General features: G+C 39.7%; 1 protein-coding gene and 1 long non-coding RNA gene across 7 annotated transcripts in view; one reads left to right on the top strand and one right to left on the bottom strand.

Moving 5' to 3' along the window:
- VEPH1 (ventricular zone expressed PH domain containing 1) overlaps nucleotides 1-25,440 on the bottom strand; it is a 269,370-nt gene that overhangs the window by 22,803 nt on the left and 221,127 nt on the right. Inside the window, exon 14 of one of the 4 annotated variants that reach the window (XM_072959752.1) lies at nucleotides 8,772-8,831. The exons of the other annotated variants lie outside the window; for them this stretch is intronic. Coding sequence (XP_072815853.1) covers nucleotides 8,790-8,831 — 42 coding nt within the window. The 3' untranslated portion in view covers nucleotides 8,772-8,789. Of the gene's footprint in view, nucleotides 1-8,771; nucleotides 8,832-25,440 lie in introns of those variants that run through there. 4 annotated transcript variants of the gene reach the window in all.
- On the top strand, nucleotides 1,305-21,539 carry LOC140696110 (uncharacterized). Of its 3 annotated transcripts, XR_012072146.1 has the most exons (6): nucleotides 1,305-1,682; nucleotides 3,713-3,818; nucleotides 4,514-4,578; nucleotides 7,329-7,546; nucleotides 10,838-10,997; nucleotides 11,097-11,456. It is a non-coding gene; the product is annotated as an uncharacterized lncRNA (long non-coding RNA). The 3 variants fall into 3 exon arrangements; XR_012072145.1 differs by lacking the exons at nucleotides 7,329-7,546; nucleotides 11,097-11,456 and adding an exon at nucleotides 21,165-21,539; XR_012072144.1 differs by lacking the exon at nucleotides 7,329-7,546.

Genomic DNA, 25,440 nt, shown 5'->3' on the forward strand with positions numbered 1-25,440 from the left:
AAGGGTATGCAATCTCTGCCCTACCTGTAAGTCCCCATCTTGGGAGAACGAAGGAACAAGAGAGGGGGAAAGTCTTCGAGGGTGTTTGAACTTCGACTGACTGCACATTTATCTGGGACTGTTTAAACCAAAGTGACCGACTGACTCTTAAATAAGTTTTGTGTCTCTCTTATCCTGTCTCATCCTACCATCTCAAAAAGCGGGAATGGGTCTATGATAATGGGTCTATGACTTCTGAGGCTGCCATAACAAAATACCACAGACTAGGTGGCTTGAACAACACAAAAGTATTGCCTCACAGTTCTAGAGGTTGGAAGTCCAAGATCAAGGTGCCAGTAGATTTGTTTCCTGGTGAGAATTCTCTTCCTGGCTTGCAGACAACCACCTTCTCACTATGTCCTCACATGGGAGAGAAAGAGGGCTCTGGCATCTCTCCCTCTTCTTACAAGGGCACTAATCCCATCATGAAAGCCCCACTCTCATGACTCAACTAAACACAACTATCTCCCAAAGACTCCATCTCCAAATACTATCACATTGGAAGTTAAGGCTTCAACGTCTGAATTTGGGTGAGGGACAGAATTCAGTCCACAGCAGGGGGCTTGTGAGGAGGTTTATATCATTTATAGAAAAAGCATGACCCCACAATCTTTTGATGTGCATAAATTATAGTGTGTCATTAAAAAACAAATTCTACCTGAAGTACTTTCAGTTCCCCATGTCCCCACAGTGGGAACAGTGTGTGCTGGGTGGAGAGACTGAAGGGGTGGAGGGAAGTGGAGGGGGGAGGAAGTAGAAAGAGGCTGGGAGGGAGAAAAAGAGAAAATTAGAGGGAGACAAAGAGGGAGGGAGGGAGTGATGTGGAGAAGGGGGAGAGAAGGAGGAAGGAGAGGCTTTTACAGGGAGAGGGACTCAGAGAAGATGGAAGTGGTAGAGTTTGCCAGAAGGACTGGCATTTGGTGGGGGGGAGGAAGTAGAGAGGGTTCTCAGGCAGTCTTGCTCTGTAACATTTGGAGTGACTCCCCCCTGATCGCCTCAAGACCTTCTGTCAACAAACACACTCCTCTTCCCTCCCCTCTTTTACAGTTTCCAGTTTGATACTTGGGTGTGCTGGGACCTGCAGGATTCAGGGTTACACACTCTTGACGCGGTGCTGACCCCGACTGCAGACGAACCAGCCCCATTATGATGAAGTCTATCTTGTGTCTGATTCTGTGTGTTGTCATTTATGACATCCCTTCCTGTTTTGTCCTGTTGGAGAGCATTCTGTCCCTGACCTGTCGACAGCCATTTAAGACTGAAGTCTGACTGGGAAGCAGCCTCCTGATTTTTCTTCCCTCACTGGAATAACCTCAGTCTCTTTCCTCTTTCTCCCTCGGTAGCTGGAGGCTTTCCCTCGGAGTCTTTTCATCATCTTTCGCCTTCCTTGGGTTTTCCCTGTACTTCCTCAGCTAATTAGCCTGGAGTAGGATTAGCCAACGCCACAAACAGAACGTGGCCTATATGTCTGAGTCATGCTCTATGACTATGTATTTATTTCTTCAGACTATTTGCTTAATTAAATAAAAGGCCAAATTTTAGTTATAATAGTGCCAGTGATTTCAACTGTCTGCTGAGTTACTCTCACTCCTTCAGACTTAGATCTCTCTGCCTTTTGCAACAACATTGTCTGGAGGACACAGGTATTACAGGGTTTTTTTTTTCTAGTAGTTTATTTTCAGTGTAAAACCCTTAGTGACTATTTCAAAGTATGATTTATTAAAACATTTAGAGTACATGTTTACTTAAAACGAGAGAATTTTAAGTCTGTCATAAACATCTATTTTGGTTGATTACTTGCCTAATGAGGCGTAATATACAAAATGCTGAACATTCCATTCAACCATGTGGGACAAACTGGGAATTCTGAAGGATTAAATTTCAGCCCAAGAAAACGGGAAAATTCCATACAATTAAGAGGAGACAGGAAGAAAGAAGTAGTAAGTTTATAATTTTCTGGGAAAAAAATTAAAGAAGAATTTTTTTTTTCTGTGTAGAAAGTAGGGGAAAGACTCACAGAATTTTAAATATATTGCCTTTATCTCTCAGGGTAGATTTTGTGGACCACTTTAAGGCTTGAAGATAGTGTTTGCAATAGCTGATTGGATTAGTTGTACTGAGGGCATCTTTCCTAGTCAAAGACTAGTCAAAGATAATACTCTTGAACATCACAGGACTTATCAAATACCTCAGTACTTGTGATCCCATGAAGTAACAGATGAGGTTTTAAAGGCTTTCTGGAGGCCATGTTGAAATTTTTTGGACAAGGTCGAAGGTATTTTGACATATCAAGTACTTAATCTTGTTTCTGATCGAAAGAATAGAAAAATAAAGCCATGCTTGAGAATGTGTTATAGGTGTAAAGTAAAGTGAAAATGTGAGCGAGGTAATTAAAATGCAAAATCTGAAATACTCATTTAAAGGCAAAAGTGAGTTCAGATTGAATCCTTTATTGATTTGTTCTCTTTATGAAGAATCAGCCTCAAAACTGTGAAGTAGTAAGATTAGAAATGTTTTTATTTGTTATTTGTTGGCATCATTCTGGTGGTAGATTATTTGAGCCTTACTTGAATGGTACCCAGCCCTTAGGGGATATTTGCTCTAAGTACCTACTTTGGCTGTTTTAATTTCTTTGACCCTTGCCTTATTTGTTTCCATTAATTCTCTTGTTCAAAATGGAAAGAGGATGGCTAGAAATGTGCTTTTAGTTCTCAACTTTGCCTGTTTATTTTCTGAGTGTCAGTGAACTCATTAGTCATAATGCAATCATTAGTGAGAGAGGACCAGGGGATATGCATTGAGAAAGAAAATAAGAAGATGAGAGCACACAGGGAAGATGGGACAGATTTACTTGCCAGTGCTGCTGTGGTTATATTAGAGTCAGGAAGTGAAATTAACACACACATCTGGTGGTATCTGTTTACCAACACCCAACACCACAGAAATCATTAAATCACCTGAAGGATGCATTACATTTTGAAATGTGTGACACAGGTGCAGTTCACCTACCCTGAGCCCCTCTTCTTCTGGTATGTAATTGTGTGTTTTCCATCCTTGTAAGCAGACCAGAGGTGACATCATACTAGAGGTGTAATCTACATGGTTGCTTAGCACTGAGGTGGAACATAGATAGTTCTGGAGAGTTGGACCCAAGGTCGGGGAGGGCAGTCTTGTAAGAACAGAAGAAAGGAGTATCAAACGGTGCACATATTTTGGGGAGCTTGACATTCTAATAAATCATATCATAGAATACCTACCATTATAATATATATTTGTATAACAATTTTGGTCTAAATATCTTGGAGATTTTCCCAGAAAAAGCATTGCCATTATAGTTCTGTTTTTATATAAATGGGAATAGGGGATTGCAGGAATTAAAGTAACTTCTATGGTGCCGTTTAATGCTAGATGAGGCTGGGAGTGGGTAAGAAGTATAAAAATCAGGCAGAAACACATGTGACAACGTTAGCCAAAATAAATCTGGAAATGTAATTCCGACAAGTCTTCACCTTATTTCATTTTTTGCCTCTTTCCTTCCTAACACCTCAAAATTCTTGTATTTCATTAAATTTGCTCTTAAGGATGTTGTAGAATCCAGTTTGTGAAATTTAGCCAGTATATTACCTCTTTTAGAGCTACATTGTATTTTAAGCGTTTTCTTTCTTTGTGAAAGATGAGCCTTGTCTGCAATAAAAGGAATTTCAAAGTCAACAGAGGGTGACAAAACTTTTTTTTGGAAGTACAGTATCCTTTCTAGTACAGTTCTGCTTGCCTCATCTGTAAGTATTGATGGCTTTTGTCTGTAAATACCTCTTAATAGAAGTAAGACACAAAAAGTCAGAAAGTCCTAGTTGAGTGGAAACTCATCAATTAACTTTGAGATGGTCATACTAGTAATAGAATTTTCTGGCCATTCCCTGACATAAGAAGTCTTCACTGATACGTTTTCTGGTAATATTGCAATAGCACATGTTACCGAGTTGGTAACAGTTTCTTCTTCCCCACTACCTCCTCCCCAAGAGTACTGGGAGAGACTTTTTTCCCAAGGATTTTTTGTTGTTGTTGTTAATGGAGGTACTGGGGATTGAACCTAGGAACTTGTGCATGCTAGGCACGCACTCTACCACTGAGCTACACCCTTTCCCCGCCCCTTTGGAGAGACTTTTAATTAAAGAAAAAATAGCAAATTTGTAAAATAGAATATCCTAAACATCTAGACTATTTAAGCATATTGTTTTAAAAGATTCTATTATATTTGTGAAAGATCACCCATATTCTATTTCGTAAAATAAAAAAGCAAATATTTGGTTGAAGACAATAGCTGAGTTCATGTTTTCAAGATCATCTATCTCCAAATCAAAATATAAATGCATTACGTTTGTTCCAAGGATTCGTCAGTTTCTGTATGATCTATTCTTGTTAACAAGGGCAAATATATTGAATTAAAGTTTTATATCAAACTTATGTCCTATAGGATTTAAAGGAAACCAGTCTGGATGACACATGGGCACGATGCAGAAAATCACTAATGAAAATAAGGTAGGATTCCAAGTGTACCAGATGTCCGTGTTTGTACATGTTATATATTTAAAAAAAGGATCTGTGATTTCATAAATCTAAGGCCTTGATTTGGCTTGAAGATTCTGATATTTTAATGAGCCTCCCAGACCCTCTCTTCATCATTTCTTGACTATCCCAAAGCCTCCACTTCTCCACTGTTGCCAGCCCTGGGTATACTTGTACCCTAGATCTTGTTATCACCTGCAAGAGCTTTCTCTCTGAATTTTTAATTACTTTCGCTACAACCTTTTCTTCTTCAATCTCCTCCGTTTCTCAGCCCCTCTGAAATGGTTCGTCTTTCCACCCAACCCCAGCACTCCCCTATGTAGCCTGGGACAGGCTCATTCCAGCTTCTTGTTTCTATTTCTATGAATTTGGTTAATGTGAGCCAAAGTCACAGAGGTTGCTTCATACTCAGGATATTGATAAAACCACATTTTTGGGTGTGCACATACAAAGGACAACTAGAAACCACCTAGAAACACAAAACAGAAGGAAGGACAATGGAATAAGCTGAAGATATTAGAAAACAAGTCAGATGAAAGTTCTCTCAACTTCCTTCCACCAAACTGTCAACCCATATATATCCATATTCATCATTTTCCTTTGTAAAAACGGGGGGTGGGAATCCTTCTTATTGTCTTATGCCACCTTGTGAAGTCACATCACTGGGGCAGTCAGCTCTGAGGTACACTGCTCAGTCACAACTGGAGCCCTTCTTGGAATGACACCAGGTGCGATAACATTTTTCCTTCTGATCTTAGCTGGGCTTTCAATATTAGAAGCCAGGGGGAAGAGTGTTTATGTGTCTACCTGGAGTTTTGGAGTTGTCCTTAGCTATCTCTAGCAGGCTCCTTTGTCCTTTCCCTACAGCCGTCCCTGAGCTTTCTGCAGGATGCCTGCTCTGGCGTTTCCTTCTGGCATTGCCTGGTGTGGAGTTTGCCTGGAGATGCTGCTTCACTCCATAACCAGTACTCCAACTGGCTTACCCTATAATACTGACCCCGTATATGTCACCCTTTCTAATAAATCCATACCTTTATGTCTTATTTTTTATTTTTCTTATTTTTTATTGAAGTGTAGTTGGTTTACAATGTTAGTTTCAGGTGTACAGCAAAGCTTTCAGCTTCTTTTCCATTATGGTTCATTATAAGAAACTGAATATAGTTCACTGTGCTATATAATAGCATAACTTTGTCTTTTTTTGTTTGTTTGTTAAGGGAGAGGTAGTTAGGTTAATTTATTCATTTATTTATTTTTAATAGAGGTACCACAATTGAACCCAGGACCTCAAGCATGTTAGGCATGCACTCTACCACTGTGCTAAACCCTCCCCCCTCTATATCTTCTCTTGCTTCTGCCATTTGCCTCCCAGATCAGGCCACGTCTACCCTCAGGAGAGGCATGACACATCGGACCCAACATCAATTTTACTCACTAATGAGAAATAAAAACTATTAGTTAAACATTTCTGGAATAAACATAAATACGTTAGGGGATAGAATATAAAATCCTCTTGAACTTTAAATCTAGAACTATGAGAAAATTTCTCGTATAAACTGGGTGGAATTCTGGCTCTGCTCCTTGTTTGGCTTCCTTGGCCGTGTGGACACACAGAGGGGAGAGGTGAGGAGCTCCGCTGCTCTAACTTGCTCATCTGGTTAACTTGGACTTGTTCTGGCTGAGTCTCATATGGACCCTGTTCCAGCATGATATCTTCTGATAGGCCATTCTGGATCCCTCTGGCTGGTGGAGATGCCTCTTTTCCATTCCCAGAGTCATACATAGTTTTCTTATGGATTTTGCTTATGATTTTATTATTTAGTTATTTAATAAACACATATAGCACTTACTAAGGGTAAGGCAATCTTCTAAGTGATGAATATATTTTAATTCTCACAACCACCATATGAGGGAGGTACTGTTTTGTGTATAATGTGTGTGTGTATGTGTTGGTGACTGTACAGTTGACCCTTGAACAATGTGGGGGTTAGAGATGCTGACCTTCCACACAGGTGAAAATCCACGTATAATTTATAGTCAGCCATCCATTTCTCCAGTTCCTCTGTATCTGAGGATTTATCATGGACTGCGCAGTATGGTAGTATTTACTATTGAAAGAAATTCCCGTGTAAGTGGATTTTTGCCGTTCAAACCTGTGTTGTTCAAGGGTCATCTGTGTGTATATGTGCGTGTGCGTGTGTAGAAAACTGAGGCACAGACGTCAAAGGCTTTCACACAGCCACTACAAGCTCTAAGCCAGAGCCAGAATTTGAACTCAGATATCTGACTTCTAAGTCACTAGGTTTGCTGCCTCTTGCATTAATTGTTGGTTAACTTCTCTTCTTCCCTCGACTTTAACGGCCTTGAGGACAGAGTTTTATTTCTCTCCATGTCCCTCCAGCCTAGCAAGGGGCCAGGAATGCAGTAACACTGCAGCAAGTGTTGGATTACCCTCTTTACAGAGAGGCTGGAGGTCACTGGGACTGTGTGCCTGGGTCAAGTTTTGCCCCACTTAATCACCCTATCACCTTCTCTATGTAAACAGCCAGTGGCCTCTCACTGCTAGAGGAATTTTAAACTTATTTCATCCTGTGCTTAGCGTAACAGGTTGTGAAAGTTTTATATAAAATAGCCTTTGACATTTTTCTAGAATATCTTAATTTCTTTGAACGACTGAGAATTGCAGGATTCTAGTCTCCCTCTGTACCCTATTTTTATGATTCTAGGAAGTTCGATTTAGTTGTGCCTGTTCAAGCTCCGTGGACCTTGGGGAATCGACGTGCCAAGCTCTGAGAGTTCAGTCCACATTACCTGCCCTAGAGCCCTGATGTCAGGGGTTGATTCCCCCCGAAAAACAACAAAAAATGACAGCTTTAGAGAATTTGGAAGTAGAAGCAAATGCCATTACCTGCAGTTTCCCTTGGAATCCTAAGTCATATCTCAGGCAGGTGGTTTGGGCTCACAATTATATACTTTCTGTAAGCTGAAGCATTTTGAAAACATACTCGTTGCAAATGGTGACTAATTAGAAATAAATTCACTGAATGCTAGCCCCACACAGGAGTAATCATCAGAGCTTAAGAAATCAAAATGATACTTGTCTTGGAAAATTTTTTCATGAGTATTAAGCTGGGGATTTTCCTTATTTTGTTTATAATAAAAATGAGGGCTTCGTATTACAGCATGTTCTGCCTCTCTTGAGGTCCTGGTTTCCCCTGGCTGGCCCCACCTTCTCTCTCTCTCTCTCTGTTTCTCTCCCTCTCTCTTACATACGCGTGCACGCACACACACACACACACTTTTTGTTTGTTTCTATTTGGAATATTTTGAGAAAATGTGGTCTTCTTGCCATCAGTCCCCTTGTCAACATTTATTGACTCAATAAATATGGTAAATGCACTGTAATAATTTTTACCATTACCTAATGTGCATCTGATTTTTTTTCAAAAACTGGAAATAGTTACACATGGCTCTGTATGATCAGATAGTTAGAAATGTGTCAAAACTATTCTCTCTCCCTGTTTCCCTCCTACTCTTGCCCCTCTTCCTTCATCTCCAACTTTAAAAACAAGTCATGGATGTTTTTAGTCAGAGAGTACCTTGAGGGAAGAAATAGATCTGTTTCCTCTTGAGGGCAATCTAGCAAATTCTGCTAACACTCTAAAAGGTGTGAATCAGTACAGCAAGGCCAAAGGGATCATGTGGTGCAATTCAGATCCTGAAGCAGTTACTCTGGATAGAAATGGCTTTGCCACTAATTGCTCAAGGCATGTTAAGGGCTATGGGCTGCAAAGATGAGAAATAACAGGAATTTAGGGTAGCATATTTTAAATTACTTGTTGAGTATTACCTGTGGTTTGTAGATAGGTGTGAAAAACATAACTGACAGAGCCACAGATCAATGCTTCACAGTTCAGTTAGAATGTGTATGCATGTATGTATACAGGCATACATTTATAATTTTTCTTACTCCCCAAAGGATTTAAGATTATTTACCAAAACATACATGATATAAAGAGATAAATAAACTAGAAAGCAAGTGGATGAGGGCAGCAGGCCCTTACAGGGTAGGAAAGATGCACATGAAACTCGGAGTGACCTTAGTACCTGCAGGGGGTGCTGGGAGGCTGGGTCTCTGTTCATGTTGGGCTCCACGGGCACTTTGCTACACGTTGGGTTGTATTTGCTCAGCAGCTGATGTAGAGAGAGACGCAGGCCCAAAACCATTCCTGACATTAAGAACAAGAGGAACTTCTCAGAGGGGATAGTAAAATAATAAAGTCCTCAGCAACAACCCCCGAGAAAGTACAGTGATGAGTCTGATTTGGTTGCTCCCCAATGCTGGGTGCCCTAAGGCTGGCTGACACTCCTCCAGAAGTAGTTGTTTTTCATTTGTGGAGCTGCTTATAGTTTACCATGGCTCAGGAATCTTTGAGGAGGGAGGATGGCAAAATGCTACCATTTTTCTAGATGAAGATAGGTGACGTTGGTTTGGCAGCTGATTTACAGTCAATGTAGAAGCAAAATAATTGCATATATATTTTTGTTCCCAGAAGTAAATATACTTTTTAATTTCACTGAGTAGTTACAATTATTATTATTATTATTGCTTACTATCATTTTGCTATTGAACACAAGTTTGTGTGCCCCGCACATAGTGAGGCCCAACAATATCAAAACATCAGAGTTTGGAGCAGAGAAAGGTTTATTGCTGGGCCGAGCAAGGAGAACCCACAGTCATGCCACAAAAGCCCCTGAACTCCCTGAAGGGTTTCAGCTGAGCATCTGTAAGGGCCAGCAGAGCGAGGGGCGTTCCTGGGTATGTGGTCACCTGCGCACAATTCTAATTGGTTGATGGTGATCAATCCTTGGGCAGAGGGCCTGGGGTCTATGTGCTCATGATCATCAAGTAGTTAATTTCTACCATTTGGTGGTGATTTTTTAGCATATGAAAAACTCAGGAAATACGCGTGAGGTACTATTATCTGAGCACTTCAGAGAGGAGCTACAGCAGAGGATATGGGGGAGGGGTCTGATCTGAGAAGGCCCTGTAGGGTCCTACTCAGTTACAATTTGATGCTGTTTATTTGAATATTCCTCTAATACCTTCTAGTATGTATATAGAGGAAAGGGGCCAGAGGTTAAGAGATTTTTTTTTTTAAATATCCTGTGTTTCCTGTGTTTGCTTTAGATTTTTAAAATTTTTTTGTAAAAGTGATACATGTTCATTGTAGATTTAGAAAATACAAAACAGCAAATAGTCTAAAATCTGACCATCTAGAAATAAGTTTGAGATGTTATATAGTGTATGTCTTCATGTATGTAGTGTATTCATTGGCTCAGTTTTCTAATTATATGATGGTGACCAAACCACAGCCATAGAACTAACACCATAGTTTCTCCACTTATAAGTAAAACTATTGATATTCTATTTACTTTGAACAACATATAATGTGGAATGGGAAGAAAAACACAAAAACAGAGCTTTGAGTATAAGGCCGAGACTTAGTCTGACATTCACAACTGCACCTACTCTCTTCTGAAAAAATTAAAAAATTAAACCCTTTTAGGTCTTGGTTTCCACAGAGCAAGACTGTTACCAAAGTGATGGTGCTGCATAAAGTGCAATACACTGTACAAATGCAAGTGTTTTTGCTCTTGCTAACTAACATGGTGGCTTGGAAGTTGGACAGGAACCCAGTGACTGGGGTGCTGACCACGTGCTCTCAACCCTTTAACATTAGAGGAAGACTGCACGTTGGCATCCAGGACTAGATGTCATGAAGTCAAATCTGAACTCCTCTGAGCTACTTTGCTTTGCTGTCCTTCTTATCAGCATTTCACTCTTTTCTCTGCCCCATTTCCACTTTCCATTTCTTGTTTCCCTTTATATTTTCTTCTTTCTCCTCTCCCTTCTCTATCTTTAATTGACCTATATTCTAGACATTTTATGTTAAAATAGGAAAAGAACAGTAGGACATAACCCTTAGAGTTTGAATTTTGAATCCCAGTGAAAAACTTGTATAAAGTCTATGACAATCTTGGCTTTAGCCAAGGCCACAGCCAAAAACAAACCAAAAAAAGTGATCCTTTCTTCCGGACACTCATATATGAGATTTATGGGCGGGTAGGGGGATCTATAATTCCAGCATCACTGCTGAGGGTGGAGGTGATGGTCTTGGCCACCTCACCTACATGATTGCTCTCAACTGTCCTTCCATTCCCACATTCCCAGGTCTTGGCTGCTGAAACCTACAACCCTGGAAAAGTTATCTGAATTTTAGGAGAGGAGTGTGCTTTCTTTCCCTCATGAAACCTACAGGCAGCCTGTTACTCTGATACATAAAGCCTTCTTGAATGCATAAGTAAAAGTTGAATATCAAACATATTTTCAGGTAAGTCTAATCATACCAATTTAAACATAATCTTCCAAGATGTATTTCTAACATATCACATATGTGCTGCAATTTTATTCTTTTTTTCTCCTATAATAGAACACTGTCGCCTGGGATAAGTCCAATGAACATCTGAACAGGGATGCAATCTATAATTTTTGGCGTGTCCACTGATTTCCATCTTTGTCTCAGCAGTATTACTTTTATGAAACCTATATTTTTTGCTAATATCAACCATTCCATTTTTCTTATTTTCCACTAAGTTTTATAAAATGCTAGTGGCAAAATATAATAAAACAATCAAATTCTTTCCACAGCACCACCCTCTGACAAAGATGGCTGTGTTGGACTAAGTGAGTGACTGCCTGGCCTTAGGCTGCTCCCCACATCACGGCTCAAATAGTTTGTCTGGAAGCCAAGAAAAAATTCAGAATGTGGCCAACAATCATTAGTTTAAGGGCCATTATGTATAATGTATGTGAAAAAAAAAAAAAGCAGGTTATGTGAAATTTGTGTTTAGGGGAATATAGGACCTGTATATTAAAAGGTAGATAAGGTAGGAAAAAATAGGTAAAATCTAAACAACAACATCATCAACAAAAAAAATGACTAAGTTATAAACATAACAAATACTTTGTTTAGGATATGCCTCTCTCTAATTTTATTTTATTTGGGGGATGGGATGGGGTTAAGTGACATGTGTGTTGAGGCAATAAAAGTGAGAAATTATTCCTCAGAGTCATTGCCATTTTAATGTATTTTCCCTGAAGCATCATTAAAGTTGATAGGAAGTAACAATTGGAATTATAAATAAGGAAGTCGACAGAGATGTGTTCATTCTTGGTCCAGCAACACTGTCATGTTCTGGGTACTTTGGGATACAATAATGATGCAGTCTTTCTTTACCTTTGAGGAGCTCCAGATGCATTTTGTGTAATACTGAGAGTACAAAAATAAAAAGTGGGAACAATCCAAATTGATTAACGAGATTTATTTCATTTTTCAAATACATTTTAAATTATATTTTATAAATACAATATTTTAAAATTTGGAACAGAAGTAAATGTTTAGAAAAGTTCCAAGTACAGTGCAGGACAGAAAACTTTGTTTTCCTGAACAACTGGAGAGTAATTTGCTGACCTGAAGTTTTATCATCCCTAAATCCTTTCAGTGTTCATTTCCCTATAAGTACATTCTCCTACATTACCACAGAATAACCATCAAAATCAGGAAATGAACACTGAATCATTGCTAACTTCTAATCCTCAGCCCCCATATAAGTTTTGCCAATCATCCTAATTATGTACTTTATAGCAAAAGGATCCGGTTCAGAATCATTAAGTGGTGTTTAATGGTTAAGTTAGTCTCCTTCAGTCTTGAAGAAGTCCGTCTTTGACTTTCACAACCTCGATACTGTTAAGGATCACATGCTAGTTGTTTTGTACAGTATCTATTAGTTTGGGGTCATCTGACATTTCTTCATGATTATACTCAGGTGATTTTATGCATCTTTAGTAGGACTATCACAATGTTCTCTTTGCTACACCTATCAGGTGATGCACAATTTAGACTTGTCCCATTGCTAATGAATTTCACTTTGATCACCTAGTTAAAGTGGCATCTGCCAGGCTTTTCCATTGAAAGTTACTCTTACTCCCTTTGGTAATTTGAAACTGTTTCTCACCAAACTTTCAATTCATTCATTATTCAAATTTGTTTGGAGTCATGGTTTCCTGTTTTATTCAATAGGTTGTAATTTTTTTTTTATTTTGATGCTCAAATTATCCTTTATTTGGCCAGTGGTAGCCCCCTCAAGCTGGCTTCTCTATCCTTTTGATATTTTCCCATCATTCCTGGATCACTTCCTTGCTTTCTGATATAGTGAGATGTTACAGGCTCATCTTATACTCTCCCTGACCCAGCTCTGGAATCATCCATTTCTCCAATAAATATAGGTTGTTGCTATTGGAGAATCATATTGATAACCTAAGACCTGGGTGCTAGGTGTGTTCATTGTTATTAGAGCTGGGCTGTTCCCAGGCCCTCTCAGTGGACAGAGCTAGATTATCTATATCTATACCTAAAGCATATAGATATACATGTGTCTTTATACACATTTGGTTTTATTTACATGCAAAAGATAACATTTACATTTCTATGCTTTTAGTCATGAGTTCACACTGATACCTCCAATTCCAATCCAACTCCATGGGGTTTAGCCTCATTTTCTTCCTTCCCATATCTGTACCTTTCTTCTCTGACTCTGAGGAATCTGATTTCTTATTTATTTACTTACTCCTTTGATCTCGTAGTATGTAACCTATCTCTGCTGCCACCTTCTTGCCCAGATGGACACTCATCTCACTCCAGATGAACCACCCTATGCTGGGCAGCCCCATGCCTGGATGACTTTCTCACCCTGTCTGGGCTCTGACAGCCCAGGGGCCCTTTTGTGGACAGCCTCCTTACCTAGCTCCAGCTCCAACCCCTACATGGGACAGCCATCCTGGGTAGTCACTCTCTTGCTGGATTTGAGCTCTGATGCCCTGCTCTGGGCCACTGTGGCTTTCTCTTCCAGGGTAGATACCTGCCTTACTCTGCCACACTTCATGGGTTTGGGACTACTTTTTTGGGAAGGGAAAGCAAGAGACAAGGGGAGGGAGGAAAAGGAAGAGACGAGTAAGGTGTACTTGAAATTCTAAAACGTAAAAGAACTGAAACAATGTACACTACATATTTGTTTCCAATACCTACAAGAAATGAGGCTTTCTCTAGACCTAAAAAGATGAAAAGATTAAACATTTTTTAAAACTTTACAGTTATTTTCTTCTGGGGACTAATGTAATGCTGGATAATTAGATTCAGATTCCTTATTTATATTCTTATTTGGGGCCAGGAGGGAAGTCTCTTTTAATATACAATCTTTCCTTTTTTAATATGCCCAGAAGGATTGGAAAATAATGGGAACTGTAAAATAGTAGGAATTAACAATTATTGATGAAGAGACTAGATGGTAAAGCTATTATAGTTTAAAGCAAGGGCCAGCATTGCTCTCTTTAATCACTTTATGCAGTTTCACCCAAAGGCATTTATTTTTGTCTTTATCCATTGAAATGCATTGTAAACCCTATTAATGTAATCCAGATGAAGTCAAATACTTATTTCTGACTCCATTTTGCTATTCTATTGAGATAATTACTACAAGTGATCAGTGATTGAGTCTTAAAAAATGCATTTAATTATTATTAATTGAATAACCACTGAGTTAATAAAACTGTCTTAGGATATTACACTGGAAATTAATTGAATATAATATAATCTATCTACCTTCAAGAAATTATTTCCTGAGAGAGATAATAGAGAAAGAACAATCTTTTTCACTTAGCTAAAAAGACACTTAATAAATGCTCATTAAATGAAATATTTTCCTAATATTTGGGAGCTGGGGTGGCTTAGGATAGTAAAATAACAATTTTATTAATGCAAATTCTTAATATGGCAAATATCTCAAATTAATTAACAAAGTTGGACAACCTAGTGACTTGTCTGAGAACTTTAATATCTCGTTAATAAGCTGGATTTTAAAATGTGTCTGTACAGTCAGTTGTTTATTGTCTTATGTAAAACGTAGTAACAAGGTCAAATTAAGGTAAATAACCTAAAGTCAAAAGACACAAACATGGCCACATGTCCTATACTTTTTTTTTTCTTTCAAAACTCAAGAAGCCAAGCGATTTTCTTAAACAATAATAGAGCATAAAATGCAGCTTTTCTGTCCGACTGGCTTGACACTGCATTGTTCCATGATTCTGGCTCAGGATTCATACTAACCATAACAGGGAAGAACTGCAGGGCCTTAATGCAAGCCATGATTCTGACACTGTTGTCTCATAAATACAGACCAGAAAAGAAGGGAGATGTTTTGCACTTGGTAACAAACTGAGAGAGTTTGAAGGGGTTATGGCAAGTAAGTTAAGTGCCTCTGCAGGACACACAGAATCTAGGAAGCTAACAGCTCTCACTGAAAAGGAAAGATGGCCAAAATACCCAACAATATGTTTAGTGATTCATCAAACCACATTTAATTTTTCTTTAAATGAATGTATGTGTGTGTTTAAGAACATTAAACAGAGATGGTATACAGCTTCAATGATTCAACAACCCTTGAAGAGCATCAAATAACAGAATCAAAAGAAACAAACTGAAGGAAGTTGTGAACAAAGATGAAAGGATCCAAGTCTCTGGAAACAGTCAAGAAAAAAAGTTTCCTGACCACTGACTGAGGTCCCCATTTGAGTTCTGAGAAGATGGAAAAGCAATGAAGTGTTGGATCAATAGGAAAAGTACTTTGCTAAGAGGCAAGAACAACGCTTCTCTTTGCAGAAGCAAACAACTCTGAGACTTCAAAGAAAACCTTTTTTTCTGTCTTCCCTTTTCATTTCTTTTTGTTTAAATCTTTAAGAACCCGGTGATAAAACTGTATCTGATAATGACTTAGCGGACTCTGGGAGCCACTGCTTCATGCCCAGTATTTTAAGTCAGTCATTTGCAACATCCTTTCTGAGTAACCCCTCCCCTCAACCATTTCCAGACAGACCCCTTTCTGAAACTTTATCTAAATTAAAAAATGCTTGCCAGAGGAGATTGAGTTCTTTTAAATTTATAGAGCTTAAAGCCCTTAAAGAGGGAACTTTTCCAAGCATAAAACTAGGACAGAAGGAAGGACTGTTTTTCTGAGGGTTAGCTTGTGTTCAATTTATAAATATGAAATCATTGGGACCCATCTGATAACTATTCAATACCCAGTTTAGGAGATTAGGAAAGGTTTAGACCACTGACTTATCATTCAGAACCCAGAAGTCCAGACAGTTTCTGAGATTTCAAATAGACTGTATGGTGTATAATACCAAATTCTTGTATATATGAAGCCCCAGAAGTCTTATTCCACCAGCAGAAATCAGGATTATTGTTCCCAGTTCTTTCCTCTTTCCTATAATAAAACGATACATTCATGATCTTTGCTAAGGAAATTTGAGGTACTTCCCACGGTGGGCGGATATATTTTCACACCCTGTTGGTGTTGGGCTTGGCCGTGTGACTTACTTTTGGCCAATGGAATGTGGGCAGAGGTGACAGTGTGCCAGTTCTGAACCAAGATCTGAAGAGATATTGCCTGTTTCTGCACCCACCTCTTGTACTCTGTCATCACCATGAGAAAAACATGCCATAGGTAGCTGTAGCCACTTAAGCCTGGGCCTTACAAAGAAGACCGGAGGAGCAGACCTGAGCCCAGCTGAGAGCGCTAAGTTCAAGGGCACCCGCTGCCCTCTTCAACTGTGTGCACCCAGTCAACTTTGCAGATCCATATGGGGATATATACACATTTGTATGTCACTGACTGATCAACTACCACACAGCTGACTTTCTAAATTTACTTCTTAGTATAAATCCTAAAGATCAAATGACATTACAATTGGCCTCATCATCTGTACATATTTCTAATGTTCTTTCAAAATAAATTGCCCCAAAGTCTCCAAATACAAAAATATAACTGAATCCTAGACTAAGTTATGTTTAGTATTACTTAAACATTTCAGCTTACTTTTTGTGATGGATAAATACCCCATAACTGGACTCCCAAATTAAAAACTTGAAATCATTTTATTCACAAAAGGTAAACTACCATGCAGCCATTATAAAGGTGAACCCCAAACCCTGGGACAACTCAATTTTCTTCTCCTTAGCCCTTCAACACTTTCTCCCCTAGCATCACTCACAGCTGATGACTTTTCTTCTTAGTTTAGTGAGCATGTAGAAGCAATCAGGAGAGGTCTGCTTTATCTTCCCATGTCAGCTCTGCCTGCCTCTACGTCTACACCATATTCCCTCCTGTTACATCATTCCAACAGCCTCTATGGGAGACTTACCCCATAGAAGGGACAATTTCTCCACTGGGCACCACATCCCTGAAGCCCATCCTGTCCTGCCTCCTCGAGAACTTTGCTTCTGCAATCATGCACTGTTAATTTCCACCTCCTCAAGAGATCTTTCCCATCAGCATACCAATATGTGATGTCTCTCATCTTAAACAACATTCCCTTCATCCAAGTTCTCCTCCATTATAGCTGTTCTTTATCGCAAAACTTCTTTAAATCAATTGCCTGGATTTGCTCTCTTCCTCACCTCCATTCTCTCTCTGACTCACTGTGGTCAGGCTTTCATTCCCCCTGCTTCAGCGCAACTATTCTCATCAGGGTCACTAGGGACTTCTTTGCCACCAAATTCCCTGGTCAACAGCATTTAATACTGCTGATGACTCCTATGTTCATGAAATACTCTCTTCACTTGAGGTCTGGTTTACCGTCCTCTCCTAGTTTCTTTCTACTTTACTGGATGCTTCCCCATCTCCTCTGCTGGCTTCATCTGATCTGAATCTGTAAATGTTGGAGGACCCTAGGGACAGTATCCTTGACTTTCTTTACTTACTTATTATGTCCTTTATAAGTGATCTTAACCAGCCCCACTGGCCATCTGTGGATTAACCCCAAATTTATATCTCCTCTAAGCTCCAAATTCATACACCTATCTGCCTACTAATCGTCTCCACTTGTATCTCTATTAAGCATCTCAAACCAGACACTCCCCAAAACCAGACTCGTACCTTCCATAACCTGCTTCTTCCCTCATTATCACCATCTCAATAATGGTAACTCTATATTCAATCAGCAGCTCAGGCTAAAAACTCAGGTGTCATCCCTGGTACTTTACTTTCCTTCACTCCCCATATCCAATCAGCAAAACCTACTGGCTGTACCTTCAACTTATCTGAACTCTAACTACTTCTCACCACCTCCCGTGCTCTCTGGCTTCCTTATGGGTTCTGCCAATGAGTGGACCAGCAGGATAGCAGAGAAAGGGACCAGAGGAAGCCCAGGGTATTTCTTCCCCACTCCCTCTTTGCTTCAGGCTTGCATCTCTAGCAGTAGCTCTGTCCTCACAACTCCAGAGGCCCCTCCTCCATGGCCCTGCTGGCACTGGGATTGTTTGTGACCCTGTTCCTTCCTTTCTTTGCTGCTTCGGCCCTTGGAATAATATTACCTTCCCTCTTTTGCCCCGCATCCCGCTCCATTACTCTGTAAACAGCTCCTTCATCAGCCTCTTCATTTGAATCATTTGAAAGTGAAGTTCTTTGCCTGCTGGCACACTGATCAACACACCACCCTATGTAAAATTACTATCATTCAGCTCCACTTTTTATCCCTGTAACTATTTTTTTCAAGTACATACTATTCACTGAAATTTATTATCTTCTTCCCCCTCTTCCCCTCTCTAAAAGGTAAGCTTCCAAGGACTTTTCTTTTTATTTTCACTCTTGGATCCCTAGCCTCTAGAATGCCTTGTTTAGTTTCATGTAAACATGTTGCTAGGAAAGATAATTATGTTCTTAACATATTAGTAACAAAAAAGCGTGAGTTGAGGAAGAATATTATGGTATGTTTCTATTAAAAAACCCCACCTATCCAGATATAATAACTGAGTAGTAAAAAGAAAGCTCTGGGAGCATCTACATCAAAATATTAATAGCGGTTACTTCCTGGGTAGTGGATGGGATTTGGTCTTCTGCTTTGTACATATCTGTAGAGTTTGCATTTATAGGCGAAGCAAGCAGAACCACTGGAAGCCTATATGAAGTTTTTGGGCAAATTAGAAAAAGTCACCCCTCCACACTAGGGTAGACACAGCTGCACTGGCACCAGGAGAGTGCTTTTTGTCCCTCGTTTGTCACTGTTTTGAAAACAATGCTACAACTTTACCTGTTGGCTTGGAGAATAAACATTTTTTAAGGTCAGAAGAAAGTTGATTTGTATATGCCTTCCTCCTCAATTTCTTTTCCAGCCCACCTTTTACATTTACAACATATTCTAGACCTTACAGAACCAAAGTGAAATATATTAACAGACTCATTATCTTTTCATGACAAAACAGAAAAAAGTATACTCATAGGTGAGGACTAAAATAACAGACAAAAAGCTTATAAAACTAAGTAGGGAACTCAGTGCTTCCAGCTGAACATAGAAAGCTATTACAATACCTTAATGAAAATCATTAGTTGATAATAAAGTAGAAACTTAAAATTTATAAACTACTTACAACTGGAATGGCTGACTCTCTAGAAATTCCACAAATGGATCATAGGTGGTGAGCAGAAGGCACTCTGGGTGTCCCCTGGGCCAGGTTAATGTTGGCAGCAGATCTAATTTGAATTTGTACCTCAGATATTTGACAGATCTCACTGAGTTTTGATGACTTGACTCCTGATTATGTAGCCCACTAAAAAGTGAGTTCATGAGAACTTGAATGCAGAAGCACCCATAGGCCCAATAGCCTTCCACCCCCAGAGAGCTGCATTAGGTGCCACAGAACCTGGTATGGTCACATAATATAGGGAAACATGACTTTTGCATTTACATCTGGTGCAGCTTGGTCAACCCCAGAGGTGGCTCCTCCAGGCCAGGGCTAAGGCACAAGTGTGGTGCCTCATTTCTGGTGTGGAGAGAGCATGACATCGCCTGGGTTGTGTCTGTCCTGACACCTGCAAAGATGACCAGAGAGCTGGAGAGCTAGGGCTGATACTGGGTAGTCATGTCCACCAGGGGGACCAGAGAGTCCCCAACAAGACCACAGAAGTCTGGTCCACATGTTTGGTGATGGCTGATGATGTGTGAGCAATGGTGGTGGCCTGCTCACTTGAACTGACTCCAGCTTGCCCTGCCACCTGGTCTTGAGCCTTGTACTCTCTTGTATTTCCTCATCCTGCATCTACCTTTCCCAAAGAGAGAGCCACACAGATTAGAAGAGATAAATGTGTTTTGGATAAAGTCATTTCATGGGAATTCAAATGCAGAGGCCCCTAGTTGGATCATAGGCTGACTAGGGGGTCAATTACCCCACAGATGTCCTCTTTCAGATTCTCAGTGAGCACAGCAAACACTTTACAGATGGCATGAGTGGTTCTGGCCAAAGCAATGATTCTCTCAGCACAGTTCTCTTCTGAGATGTTGATACATGCAGTTTCTTCCCATGCATCTCCTAAACTACTTCTCCTCCCTGCCTCCATGATTCTGCCAACATCCTTTCCATGTAATCTGCTTTCAGTCACACTAGAGTCCATCTACACAGTGCCACCTTATTAAGTGGTTAAGTTTTGGGTCACTGGTAGGAGTAAATAGCAAAAACTGTGGGCACAGGGTGACTGAGAAAAAAAAAGATGAAAGGGGAAGGAAAAGAGAGGATTCTAGAGATGGATCCATGGGAAGGTGGGACAACAAAAGAAGTAGGGTGGAGAGGGGAATCCCCTTGTCAAGGGAGATAAAGGGGAGGAAGAAGATGGTAGAGGAAGAGGTGAAAAAGACAGGGTAGAGGGCCAGCAAGTGGGAGAAAGTGTGGGATGTGAGAGCTCTAGCTACTATGTTTGCTGTCTAGGCCAATCTTGATCATTTCAAGCCAATATGTCTCTCAATTTGGTACCAAATGCAAGTTTGTGTGCCTGACACACAGTGAGGTCAAAAAAATACTGAAACGTTGGAGTTGGTGGGGGCAGAGAAAAATTTATTGCTGAGTCGAGCAAGGAAAACTAGTGGCTCATGTCCAAATCACCCCCCTCCCCAAACTCCCTGAAGGGTTTCCGCTGAGCATCTGTAGAGGTCAGCAGAGGGAGGGGCATCCCAGGGTACATGATCAGCTGTGCACAATTCTCTGATGGTTGATGGTGATCAATCCTTAGGCGCCAGAAGGTCTGAGGGCTATGTGCTTGCGATCATCAAGTAGTTAATTTCTTTCATTTGGTGTTTTTTTTTTTTTTTTTTTTTTTTTTTTTTTTTTTTTTTTTTTTTAGCATCTGAACGCAGGGAATATGCATGAAATACTACTATCTGGGTACTTCAGAGCGGAGCTACAGCAGAGGTTATGAGGGAGGGATCTGTTCCAAGAAGGCCCCACAGGGTCCTGCTCAGTTACAATTCCCCTCTTTTCTTTGATTCTCCTCAGTCTTGAGGAGAACAGGTGTTGGACAAGAAGGGGAATAATATTTTGGATAGAGAGGTTTTAATTATAAACTTGGCAGAGGAACTCAGTTTCAATCTCCAATCCTGTTTCATCCTTCCCCAGATCTCTCAGGGAACGGGTTGATGACTGCTCTGGCTACTTCCTGCTGAAATGGGGCATAGTCCTGCCTTGATTTGGGGATGGACACCGAGTTGGAAATACTCCCAAGTTTCAAGTCCTGAATCTGAGTCTTGTATGATTAGGATCTCATTCCCTGAGGAATTCAGGAGAATAAGCCTGAAAACCAGTCTGGACCTGGCTTTGGGGAGACTTGTAGCCAGGTAGCCAGTTGTCTCCTTTTATCAGAGTAGGTTTTAACGTTTGATGTGGTATTAACAATATATAACAAGAGCTATGGGCCACTATACGTCTTCTTTTTTCCTACTAATAACATCGGATCCAAAGTAATTTTACTGTCTAAAAATTTAATAGCTACAAGAAGAGACCTTGAGGTCATAAGCTTGCAGCAGCCATCTGCCAGCAGACATTAATTTGAGAGTGGCTGGTGGCATCCTGAGTATAACACAGCTCAGAAAATTCAAGTTCTCAACAATACAGGAACATGTCTGAAATCAAGTCCACAATGGCCACCTAGTTTTACCTTGGATGTCTGAACCACAGCTACTCCATTTTGACTTTCAAATGCATTCCCCTCCCTCGAGGCCAAAGCAGATGTACAATGTATGTCCAAAAGGCCATAAAACAGACTGCTTTGGTCAGTAAAGTTGAACTCAAAGCATGCATAAGCCAGAATGACTTGTGCATACCTCAAAATATACAGACTTTTCCATCATTTCCCCTTTTGATTACAAATCTTTCAATAGAAAGCACAGATGATTAAAATACCTGTCTCTGAGTACTGGGGTGGTAGCTCTTGCCCCAGGTTGAGATTATGTTTCTTGGCACTAGGCCTCCTGTATATTTGCCTTATTATCCAAGTTGGGGGAAAACTAACCAGATACTGTGAACAGGCTCAGAGGTATGTTAATGGGGAAACACAACACTTTACAGGTCATACATTTTATCACTTATATCCAATTGGTACACAGCATGGTAAATGTGCTTTTAACAGCAGACTCAAAGCAAGCATTGATATGCATCATGAGTAGTTATACTCTGTGACAACTGCATTAGAGAATTAATTCTCTTTCTTTGTTTTGAGATTAATTTTTACTTTATTACTATTATTATTTATGGAGGTACTGGGGATTGAAGCCAGGACCATGTGCATGCCATGAACATGCTCTACCACTGAGCTACATCCTCAACCCCCTAAAGAATTCTTTTTATCTTAAACATCGAGGGAAATATTGATAGAGAGACAAACATTTGGTAAACAGTTCAGTAAGAAAACATGGATTAAAAGTCAGCAATACTTCAGTCAAGCAAAAAATTATAACCATATTCACCAGTTCACTCAACCTGATGCAATCAACCCCTTTTACTGTTTTATGAAATCAGAGTTTTCATTAGACTTCTTAAATACTCAACTCAGCAGTATGATTTAAAAGAAACCTGTACTTGTCAAAAAGTCCTTTTTATGAATTTTCTTGAAGCAATTTTGCAAAGCATCCACTTAACTGTATACGAATGACAGAAGATCCAAAAAAGGGAAGGTTAAAGATTTGATCACAATGTTTTTTGACAAAGAAGTTTAATCAAGTTGCTGTGACACACAACATCCCAAGATAACAACCAAAACCATGACTGATAGCACCATACCAGGACATACCCAAATTTCAGAAAACTATGATTTCTAGAAATGTCAAGATCAACAACACCCATTTATTCCATACAATCTGAGGATGCTTATTATACATTTGACACAATTCAACATGCCAGCCAATTCTACTTAAATATTTTTCTCTGAGATGTCTCAGGAACCCTCTGAAGCATCACAAAGTTAGCTGAAGTCAAAAGAATTTCAATTAGAACTTGATAGGAAGTTTGTCAAAAACATCAAAAAGTTTCACACAATCTGTTATCTGTTACTTAGAAGTGTTCTAAGTAAACTTATTCTCTTAACAGAGAGGAACCAAACCTAGTCCTGCACCAGCCTATTTTCAATAACAAAATCCATTCACCTAGTCAAATTCAGTCTAACCTAAGCCCAACCATGCACAGAACTCTTTTTTAGGGCCCCCTTTCTACAAAGCTTCCACAACTTTCTGTATCCATATTAGCTTGTTCCCTTTTTTTTCCCATCCAGAAACAACCAGTTTTCTTTTCAAAATGCAGTTCCATTCCTCATATCTTTTTCTTTTTTAATGTGTTTCCTTTTAAAAATTTTATTTTTATTTTTGGTATGTATATTTTTTATCCATTCCTCATATCTTTTTTTTACTCAAAACATATATCCTACTTTCCCACTTTATACTGAAATGTTTCCCAATTATTTCTAGTAGCTTCAATTACATATTTAAATTGGAATCTTCAGTTCCTAAAAATACTAATTTGTAGTGAATATTTCAATATTTTTGTTTGGGAATGAACTAGCTATTTAAGTATTCAATAAACTTCCCATCATTTAATTCAATTCAGCACAACTCTAAAATTTCAAGTTGTCAAATACCTGGAGAGATCATTTTCAAGTACACATTCCTAAAACAAATATTTCTAAAGAGTTTACCCAAGAGCTTTTATCTCATTTGCATTCAATTCATTTATAAGAACTTCATCATACCAAGTTAATATTTTCTGCTGACAAACTCTGCAACAGAATCAACATGAACTTATTGACCTTCAGTAAACCTAGATACAATGAGACATGTCTGTATTGATTATACCAACAAGTTTAAGCTAGCTTTAATATCAGATATCAATTCAATATTGAATATTCCCTAGATTACATGAACCTGATCACATGTTTCGTCTAGCTTCTTTTATACTTAGAAGTATATAATTTGTAAGCATTTACTTTTAAGGCAATTAAATTGAACTCATTTACAAGTTAATTTTTCACGTAAAGACAGACAGAACCATAAATCTCAGTTTTTCTGCTTAAGTTTAAAAAACCTCTTTTTTCCCCTTGAGAGACCAGGTAGATCATTTACAACTCAAAAGCACAGGAAGAGAAATGCAAATTCCTCCTCTAACTGCTTTTACAAAACGTAATCATCTTGGCTATTTTCAGAGTCTTTCCCCCCAGTTTCCCAATATCCACTTCAGTTTAAAGAAGTAACAGTAATGGACTTCTCTCTCTCTCTCTCTCTATAGTGTGTATGTATATATCTCATTTGCTTACATTCACATGCCTCACTTTCAGCCAAACCAGAAAGAGAGAACAGGATTCGGATTCAGGCACTGAGATACACCCACACCCTCAAGATAAAAGTCAAAGCAATTGCAAAAGGCCCACTTTGATATGATAGCAGTCATTAGGGGCCATTGTTCTCCAGATCTCAGGCTTACTGAGCCCATACAGTGTTACAGTAAAAAATATAATTTTCTTTCATTTATGGGAGAATAGCTGAAGATGCATATATACCCTCAGGAACTATAAAGATGCAACAGAGCTCTGATTACCTATACTTAATTATTCACAGTCTATGTTATCAAATATCAAGCAAACAACAATTTAAAACAGTCTCTGAGTCACAGTTCCAGAGTCCCCAGTAGAGGGATTCCCAACCAATGCCCCAACCAAGATGAAGCTAAATGAAGTTTTCCTAAGGCTAGAAAGGGAAAACCCCAACCACAGCCAAAGCCAGCAAAACACTGAAGGATAACCTGGTGTCGTCACACGTGATCCCTGTTACCAAAGAAGTCTCAACGGCCAGTGCAAGTGCGGATACACACACACATGCAATCAATAGACATGGTCCCACAAACAAAAGATCAGATGAGGTGTAGCCCCAAAATTCCACTTTTACTCCCACTCCCAGATGGAGGCTTCCAGAGAGGCCTGGCTCCCAAAAAAGAAGGGACCTAGAGTGGCTCCCAACGAGTCCAGTCTGGCTCACTTCCTGGAAGGGAGTGAGTCCAGGTGGAGCAGGTTCAATTTTCCCTTCCTGTGCAAGCCAGAGTGGCTCACCCCAAAGCAATAAACACAGAAACACAAACAACAAATAAGCTGTTGTTCACACAGACAGAAAATCAGAGGAGGTGTAGTCTAAAAACTCCACTTCCACTCCCAGACAGAGGCCTCCAGACTGGGGCTCTCGAAAGACAGCAGACCCAGAGCGGCTCACTCCTCAGAAGGGAATGAGCCCAGATGGAGTGAAGAGAATTCCCAGCCTGTGCAAGCTAGAGCAACTCACCCCATAGCGACATGGAACTTGGAGCACAGCTCTGGGCGTTTCTCGGCTCCAAGCAGCCTCGTGCAGTGGGGCAGCCAGCG

The sequence above is a fragment of the Vicugna pacos genome, chromosome 1 (genome assembly GCF_048564905.1).
Source record: "Vicugna pacos chromosome 1, VicPac4, whole genome shotgun sequence".
NCBI classification, from domain to species: Eukaryota; Metazoa; Chordata; class Mammalia; order Artiodactyla; family Camelidae; genus Vicugna; species Vicugna pacos.